Source organism: Atta colombica, unplaced genomic scaffold (genome assembly GCF_001594045.1).
Source record: "Atta colombica isolate Treedump-2 unplaced genomic scaffold, Acol1.0 scaffold89, whole genome shotgun sequence".
In the NCBI taxonomy this organism is placed as follows: Eukaryota; Metazoa; Arthropoda; class Insecta; order Hymenoptera; family Formicidae; genus Atta; species Atta colombica.
Genome location: NW_017259582.1, coordinates 746,048 through 756,499, shown reverse-complemented (window position 1 = coordinate 756,499; position 10,452 = coordinate 746,048). Strand labels below are relative to the sequence as shown.

The following is a 10,452-nucleotide window of genomic DNA, read 5'->3' as shown; positions in this document are numbered from 1 at the left end:
TATATATATATATATAAGCTAACATTTATGTATATGTATATCTAACTCATTCATGATAATAATTCGAAAATAATTTTTTTAAGTTGTGTCATTTTTAAAACAAGCGATTACATATCACAGCCTCTCTTACTTTAAAATTTACAATCAGTTCATAAATTAGTTATGTCTGTAATTTAAACAGGAAAACATTTTTTTTTGTCTATCTTCGTCAGAAGTATCGGAAAAAATGGAAAAACTACACAGAAATTGAGTTAATTTAAATCTGCAAAAGGCGCATTGCGAGAGTTTTAAGGCTATTAAATTAGAAATTGTTTTTATTATTTGCTACAATACATTTGAAAATTATATAAGAATTAAAATTGTTTAAAATAAAATTTTTTATGTTTACTCTGCGTTATAATATTCTATTCGACTTTTTTTCAGTTTAAAACTTATTAAAAGCTTAAGTCTCAGAAAAATTTTTAAAATATTCATTTTACATCAAAAATTAGATTTTTTAATAACACTATTATATACACATTCTATTCGCGAAGTATTTTACGAAAATTCCTACATAGAACTTACTTTTGTTAATAGTCCTCTGTAAATGTAATTTTATCACATTTGAACTAGATTTCTTATAGACGTAATAGCCTACGCACTTGTTAAATTAATGCAATATCGATTCCTTACAACCTCGCATATAACGCCTTAAATATTTTACCTGCAGCGTGCTTATGTCTAAAGTGTCAAGTTGTCGTCGAAAAGAACCACAAAAGGTCGCGATTGTCACTGTTCTCACAATCATCTAAAACTATATTAATTTCATAAACCGTCATTGCATTCGATATATATTTATGTTTATATATAAATATATAAATTAATTAATATATATAATAATTATAAATGTATAATATATGTATAATATATATTATATAAATATATTTATAAATATATGCTGTATATATATTTTACACACGCACACACACACGCACACGCACACACACACACACACACACACACACACACACACACAAGGTGAATATAAAAAGTGATAAAGATTTATCATATTTTTTTTTAAATGGTTAAAGATAAGAGAAAGATAACACACAATATTAAAAAAAAATTTTTTTTCAATATTTATTTAATACTTTTACATTAAACATTAAAAAAAAAATGTTTTTAATATCGTGTGCTAATTAGGTTATAATATCAAAATTGTAGGAAGTAAGGAAACATACTTTAATGACCTTGAGTGATCTTAAATGTTCTTAATTCTTTATTATTAATGAATAAATTTTTTTAAGGGGTATTTTTTTGTCTTTCTATCGATAGTACTTAAGCATCCTTTGTTTTAGAATTTTAGATTATTTCTTTGAAAACTCAACTGTTTTTGGGATATAAATTAAAAGAAGTCAAATTATGAGAAAAAATTTTTTTATTATTACAATAATAAATGTTCAAAATATTCAAAATAAAAGTAAAAAGTAAAAGAGTTGGTTTACTTTCAATATCCTACCACTCTGGAAAACATAATAGAAAGAATAAAAAATATTTTTCGCGAAATAACGCGATTCAAGAAATAGAAAAAATCAAAGCTAACTTTTTACGAAAATTACAGGCATGTTTAGGTCAACATGATAAACATTTTGAACATTTATTGCAATAATAAAAAAATTTTATTTTAAACTTATAATCTGACGTTTTTTAGTTTCCTATATCTCGGAAATAATTGAGTTTTTGAAGAAATAGTTTAAAGTAAAGACGTTCAGCTGATTGAGTATACTCGATAAAATAATTAAAAAATATCTCATAAAAAATTTTTGTATATATACATATATTTATACGAGGAAAGATTTTGTTTTTTCCAAAAATTTAAAAAACCACTCGAGTTATTTTAATAAAACTTTAAACATGTAGGTAGAAAGTTTCATTAAAAATAACTCGAATGGTCTTTAAAATTAAAAAAAAAATCAAATTTTTCCTTCATCTTTGACATCTACATCTTTGAAATTGACAATAAGCTGTTTCGGACATACGATCATATGAAGTTTTTATCTTGAATTTATATAAGAAATCACTCCTTAAAATCTGTTAAATTATTTAATAGCTATTTTGTATATATATATATATATATATAATATTGAATTTGATATTTTTCCGCGCGCTCTTCATATGCTTTTAAACGATAACATGAAACGATATGCGAAAAGTGCTTCTTTCTCTGATAGGTTTTTGACAGAATACGATCGGAATTTCCGAGTACCTTGAACAAGATCTTTCCCATAAAAGGTGATGTGGGTCTGTCAGAGCTAGGGCTCCAGCCCGAAGACAGGGATATGCTGATACAGAGAGTTAACATCGTGTTTCATAGTGCAGCCACTGTACGTTTTGATGAGCCGCTGAAAATCGCCGTTAATCTGAACATGGTGGGTACAGATCGTATGCTGGACTTGTGCAAGCGTATGACAAACCTTATTAGCGTCATTCACGTCAGCACGGCCTACAGTAATGCTGATCGACGAGAGATTGAAGAATCGATATACATGTAAGTTACATACATGTGATAGCTATACAAATAATATAATACTAGGACATTTTTATACTGAGGACTATTTTATCACAGAGATCTGTTATTCCACGATATTGCTAACACTTTATTTAACGCAGATAAAAAAATATACTTACATATAAAATGACATACGTTGTCGACTGATAACATATTATTGTTTTTCATACGAAATCGGATGATCAGTATATATATTAGAGTTGAGAAAGTAGTTTCACAACTATCATAAAATAAACTTGTTATCGTTCTGTTTTTTAAAAATAACTCGTTATCGATACTTGTTGTTTATCGATACTTGCAAATGTTTACTAATTGAATATAGCTCAACATGAGATCTATAGTGATTATGCTTGATCATAACATGGTCAAAAAGTTCACTTATACACGTTCCTTATATATATTATATGTATACAAAATAAAGTAAAAATAAAAATTATATTCGTTATCGTCATTCAAAATATATAAATATATTACTAGTAATATTACAAAGAAATATAACGTCTTTACCTATTTGTTGAAAAAAGTAATTATAATGATAAAGCGTTATTTCCTGCTACTTATCTCTAAATTCTTTTCGAGTGAAATATCACTCCAAAAGACTGAAAATTGAGTCAGTTTTAAAAAAAGAGTGAAAATATTTTCGCTCTTAAACAATGAGTGACAGATTCTTTTAGAGTCGTATTCATAGTCATGATTTAACCTGAGATCCAATTTGAGTTAGGTTTGAATCAGTCTTTCATTTGAAAAACGATTTTTCAAACCATTAATAAATCTAATTAGTTCAAACCTAGCTCGCCTGAAATGAGGATTGTGAATACCTAAAAGAAAATTTTACTCTTTTGACGTAAAAATCACTTCAAGGAATAAAGTTTTACTTTAAAAAAAGAAATGAGATTTTATTTCTTTGGAAAATCTGAATCTCATTTCAAAAAAGTGAAAGTCTGCCATTCTTGTTTAACAGTGAAAAATTTTTACTCTTTTTTTAAGACTAACTCAATTTCCACTCTAAGAGATTTAGGTAGTATATATTCTGAATAGTATATATTCTAAATAAACAGCAAAATGATGAAGAATAATAAAAAAGTTACTGTTAATTAATAGATTGGTAAGTGCTGACAAAAAGCTTATTAGGCTTGCGGTTGATAATGTTCAATTACCCATATGTTTCTCATATGTAAAAGAGAATAAAATTGATCATATTAATATTGACAAGCGCTTATGTTAAAATAACAGAAATAGAAATGTGCAGGTCATAGACGAGTGAATCGTTTTTCTTCAAGAACACAATGTCCGATAAGCAAATCGAACGGAAGGGGAACTTAATGACTAAGTTATAAATGTATATTCAGTTAGACAGCTATTTCTTGTTCGCAATCATATTACAATACAATATTCACATTGCAAATTTTTCATTATATATACACAATGTAAATTGTATTTTATGCGACTCATTGCCAGAATTGTTTTTCGATGCAAGAGGCATTTAAAAACGCTCTTAAAATTCACTTCAAATTATCTGTAATTAATCTATGATAATTTACGATTATCGACAATAATCGTAACAATTCCACTCATAATTTTATGTGAATCATATCACCTAAAGTTACCGTGCGCTTAGGTGCGCTTGGATTTTCTGTTGTATCACATCTGAACGCGTGAACTTTAGGCGGTATGATTCAATAACTTTAAAGTGCTTATAATTCAAAAACTATTAAAGTCTTAACATTTTGGTATTAGAATTTTCATTTCAAAATGATCTCAGGAATCTACTCTCATTATGACGGTCTTAATACCCTGTAATATAAATATACTAAATAATATAAATATACTGAAAAAAATTGTTCGTTTGACTAAGTTAGTTCAGTTCATCTTTATTTCTTTCATTGAAGAATATATGTATTTAAATAAAATTATAATACATTTTATTTAGATATATTCTTCAACCAAAAAAATATAAACAAATTAACCTAATTTAATTAAATTAATATCTTTTTTCTCAGTACATTAAGACGTGACAAATAATGTTTTATTAACAACATTATATATATATATATATATATATATTATATATATAACAGTCAATAACTATATAATCGAAAATAATCTTAATTTAAGAACAACATTAATGAATAACAGAAACAAATAACAAATAAATAAAAATAAATATTTCATTAAAACAAGAATTTATTTTATTAATTGCGTTTATTTCATTAATTATTGAATTATTGGGAGTACAAATTAGTTCGGTCCGTTTCCCTAAAGATGACTCCAATTGTTGTAAAGAGTTCATAATGACAACTGTTTTTGGCGGTTTCAGAGAGGTTCATCTGCTAATAATATTCAGTTTATATCGCTTTGAGTTTTATATAAAAACCTTGATTTTTACTGTGTTTGAAATGTTGAATTTTGTGTTAACCAAGCAGCATTTGCGGGAGGTTTTGATTTTCTGCTTTACTTGGAAGAAAAGTGCGGCTGAAACCCATCGAATGCTTGTCAAAGTTTATGGTGACACTGCTCCAACTGATAAATCATGTAGGGAATGGTTTCGACATTTCAAGGATGGAGATTTCAGCGTTGAAGACAAGCCTCGCTCTGGACAGCCAAAAAAATTCGAAGACAAAGAATGCATTACTCGAAGAAGATCAGAGTCAAACGCAAGAGGAGCTTGCAGAATCATTGGGGGTAATTCAACAAGCCGTTTCTATATGATTGAGAACCATGGGAATGATTCAAAAACAAGGAAATTGGGTGCCTTATGAACTGAAATCAAGAGACGTTGAAAAGCGATTTTTCATTTGCGAACAGCTGATTTAAAGACAACAGAGAAAAGATTTTTTGCATCGGATTGTGACTGGAGATGAGAAGTAGATATTCTACGACAACTCCAAGAAGAAAAAATACTACGCTAAGCCCGGTCAATGCCATCGACCTCAACATCAACACCACGGCCGAACATTCATGGTTCAAAGATTATGCTCAGCATCTGATGGGACCAAAAGGGTTTTGTTTACTATGAACTGCTAAAACCTGGCGATTCCATTACGGGTGATCGGTATCGGCTACAATTGATTCGTTTGAGTCATGCATTGCGAAAAAAACGGCCGGAATACGAGCAAAGATATGATAAAGTTATTCTTCTTCATGACAACGCTCGGCCTCATGTCGCTAAAGTCATAAAAAAATATTTAGAAACGCTCAAATGTTTTACCGCACCCGCCGTATTCTCCGGACATTGCTTCTTCTGATTACTGGTTGTTCCGAAGGATACAGCAAGTCATCGGTTCACTTCTTTCGCAGAAATCGAAAATTGGCTCCAAAATTGGATCGCCTTCAAAAACGAGTCATTTTTTCGAGATGGAAAATTGCCTGAGAGATAGGAAAAAGTAGTAGGCAGCGATGGACTTTAGTTGATCTGTTCATTCATTTTATTTTGAAATAAATGCATTTTTGAAGATGTATTAACATTTGATGTATTAACATTTGTGATGTGATCACCCTTTGTTGATAATCATTTTCTCCCGTTATACATATTTATTATAAAATAAGCAATCATTTCGTGCGTTTGTTTTATGTTTTCATTATTCCTTTAATCTTTCTTTTCTTATATCATTGACCTAGTTTCCAGTACCAACTAGTCGAATATTCCTCTGTTACAATCGAACAGGGTAATGCTTGATTACAGTTGATTGGTTCTTACATTCTGATCCAAATTAAACCCTCGGTGGAAACTAGACCATTGATTGTAACTTTTGTCACATTCACATCTCTGTTTCTTTCCTCTTAATAAACATTATAACATCACGTATGTTTTTATTCACGTATGTTTTATTTTATCGTACTCTCATCAATAAGATTATTTTTAATTAGACTGCGGCTGTTAACAAATGTTGTTAATATATCATTTTTTTTCATATACAAAATTAAAAATAAAATTTTGTCTAATTTTGATGCGAATTACGGATCGTCTAAATTTCTAAAGTGCTTGATAATATGTGGCTAATGTTACAGCACAGAAGTGAAGCCGCACACGGTGATCGATATGTGCGAAAATTTGGACAACGAAACATTAAAAATAATAGAGAAGAAATTGATCGGCAAACATCCGAATACGTATACGTTGACGAAAGGTTTGGCAGAGCAGATCGTGGTGTCTAAAGGAAGCGGTTTACCAATCGCTATTGTACGACCAAGTATAGTCTGCGCCGCGTATCAAGAACCATTTCCAGGATGGATAGATAATACTTGTGGTATTACAGGTACAATCATAGTTAACTAATTGTAAGCTCAAATCTTCATTTGGAAATCAGAACCAAAACTATGTTTTTAATTAGGAATGTTTTTTTAGGAATTAAGTCGATCATAAACTTTTTAACGGTAAAAATGAAAATGAGGAGGACCCTCCTCCAATGACTTTGACCTTGATATATGTTGTCAAGATCCTGAGTGATTTTAAAGTTTTAATCATTGATTGTTACTCGTTAGAAAGTTATTATCAAAAAAAATTTTTTAAATAATGTCTTACCCAATCAGAAATGATAATGGAATCGACATCGAATCGATGTCGATTCGATGTCGAAAGCATCAAATTGATGTCAAATCGACGTCGATTCGATGTCGATTTCATTAACGATTTGATTGGATATTTCTGCAATACAATATTAAGAATTATCTCATATCTTTTCCCCTGTTTACATAATAATTTTTACATAATTTCATGTAAAGTAAGATCTAGCTAAGAGTATAAATAGTATATATTTTTCAAAACTGTTTTCATTAATAAGTTTTTAACGAATAATCCGATAATTAAAATTTCTTCAAGGTCATTCAAGATTATGACAACATATATCAAGATCAAAATTATTGAGGGAGGCTGTCCATTTTTGTCATTTAAAATATACATATACATAGTTACAAATAAATATTTGTTATATTAATATATATTTCTTTCTGAGATTATGAAATGATTTGAAATTAGTTATTCCTAATTGAATAATTTTGAACTGATAAAAAACAACGAACTACCCAGTTAGAAATAATTTGTCGAAAAGACGTCGTTTCGATGTCAAAAATAAAAGTCGAAAGTTTTCGAAATTTCTATTGATTTCGTGATGGACTTTTGGCTCTAAGTTCAATTAATTTTCGGTTGGAAATAAAATCTTGAATTGATCTAGTCAGCATAAAAATATACTACTAGTGCCACTAATGCAATAAGTAAATTCGATATTTTTCTGTGATTGTACGGAAACTACTCGAAGAACCATGACACCTAATGCTAATGGATAGATAGTTGTAACATATCTGTTCAAAGATGTTGTGAAAGAGGAACATAAACAAAATATAATTAATGTTAAATATAGTATTGGGTTGTCCGGAAAGTTCGTGCCGACTAATCTATATAATTTAATAAATGTATACTAAAATTTAAATCTGCGTTTCAATTTTCCTTCGGCACGAACTTTCCGGACAACTCAATAGTAATGTACAAATTATAATACCTATGATAATAACTTGTTTTTAATAATATTGTAATATTTTTATTAGCTGAAATAATACTAATTGTTCTAATGATATACGTATATATACATATATATATATATATATGTATTTTTTGACTCTAATAAATTTTTTATACCAAATATTACAATTACTGGAAGTAGTTCTATGTTACGTCATATGTCGTCATATACTACTACAGTAGTAACACTACTGGCTCAGCATTGATATTATTGCATATCAGTAATAATATTACTGCAGTAGCAGTAACATTAGTAGTATTTTTATACTTCCAAATAATATTGGAAACTTGTATGATAGATCAACATTTAATTTCATTAATTTGAAAATCGAGAAAAATCGTTTCGATATCGATTTAAGCTAGAATTAGTCTAGCTAGACTTTGATAGAATCGATGATATTTTTCCTTGATTTTGTGCTTTTATGGTAAGAGATAGCTAATAGGTTGTCAGCATTTATGGTAAGAGACATTATTCTCTGAAATTTCTCAATACAAAAATGACATAATAAGATTATATTAAATAAACTACAAAGTACAAATAAAAGTAATGTTATTCAGCAGGAGTAGAACAATAAAAGATACAAAGAATTACTAGAAGAAAAGATATGGACTTTATCGATTTTACAATTGTAAAAAATATTCCGATAAAAATGTTCGTATAAAAAAATTCCACAATTTTCTAAAAAGTTATAAAATTATCTATAAATTCTGAAAAATTTTGAGAAAATTTTTATGATTAGAACGATATTGCAATTGTCGAAATGAAATCGAAAAAAATGTCGATTCGATCTTTAAATGAAAATATTCAAAATATAAGATTATGTATCATAAATTTATACCACAAATGTTAAAAATGTATCAAACTCTCATTGCACTCTCTACATACGTAATTTTTTATCACTCGAAAATGTTGAAATTTCGATGCAAGTTTCGAATCGACAACTTTTCTATCATAACGACGTCGAAACAATGTCTTTTCGAGGAACTATTTCTGACTGGGTACAGCATATTTTTTAGCATACATGTGCTATGTTTTATTATTTGATAGGTATAATGACAGAGATTGGTAGAGGTACTGTTAGAAGTATTGTGTGTAATGCAAATTTAGTGGTTGACGTTGTACCTGTCGATTTTGTTGTCAATGCATTGATTTGCGCATCTTGGCATAATTTTGCACAACATACTGATACAATAAGGATTTACAATTGTACCAGCAGCACAGTTCATCCAATTACGTGAGTATACAGCAATAAACATAGCATGAAAAACAATAATAGAATAATAAAATAATTAAACGAATATATGATCATGCGTGCATACGTGCATGCGCGCAGAAATGACGATTAGAAAGTTGAAATTATTGTAATAGAAAAAAAGCTAAAATTATGTAGTATAAATACTATAGCAGCTTTTAATATCTCTGCTACTAAGACGAATTATAGTGAATTATAATAAATTATTTATTCAATGGCTCGCTTTATATCATGATGTGTTAATATGTCAATACACAATATATAGACATTTATTATGACTCATTTTTAATTTTTAAATGCTTTCAAGCATTTCGAAACGTTAATTTTTAAGATACGATTTAGCATTTTATTATATGTTTATTCTTCTTAAATTTAAGTATATTATTACGTGAAATTATGCATATATTGGATTGTCCGGAAAGTTCGTGCCGACTAATCTATATAATTTAATAAATGTATACTAAAATTTAAATCTTCTCCATTTCAATTTCCCTTCAACATCGGCACGAACTTTCCGAACAACCCAATATATACTTGAGTATGTCATTATTTAACATTTTATTTGACTGTATGCATTTCGAGTTATGTAAAGTTAAACAATAACATAGCATTTTGTTAGTGTGGCCGGGCCTCCTAAACATATTGATATAATACTCTTATTTTAATAAAATGTTATTTGTTTGATTAATGTCCAAGTTAGTATAAAAAAAAGAGGAATTTTCTAAGAATTAATAAAAATTCTAAAAAATTATGTGAAAGATTGTAAGAAAAATTTTCACCAGCATCAGCTTTCAAAAACGCTGCAAGAACAGATTACCTTCATTATTATGCATTTTTTGTTGAATAATGTATGACACTATTAGGATCCTATTAAGACACTATTTAATATGTGTAATTCGATTTGATTGCACTCAATATGCATTCGGTGTGCACATTAAAGTCACCATATACAAACTGTATATGACATAAAAATGTTTAATGTAAATGTGTTTAATGTAAATAGAAAAACAAATTAAACTATAAAATCCTCAATATATTTTATTATACTGTTAAGTAAAATCTGTATTTTTAATTTGAAATATTAGCATTTTACACATTTTAAATCAGTGTACGACGGCTTTAATATGCTTTAATGC

General features: G+C 28.3%; 1 protein-coding gene across 1 annotated transcript in view; it reads left to right on the top strand.

The window, feature by feature from the left end:
- The window catches only part of LOC108693219 (putative fatty acyl-CoA reductase CG5065), a 28,831-nt gene that overhangs the window by 17,411 nt on the left and 968 nt on the right, over positions 1-10,452 (top strand). The window contains exons 3-5 of the mRNA XM_018202043.1: positions 2,211-2,527; positions 6,557-6,804; positions 9,112-9,298. Coding sequence (XP_018057532.1) covers positions 2,211-2,527; positions 6,557-6,804; positions 9,112-9,298 — 752 coding nt within the window. The remainder of the gene's footprint in view (positions 1-2,210; positions 2,528-6,556; positions 6,805-9,111; positions 9,299-10,452) is intronic.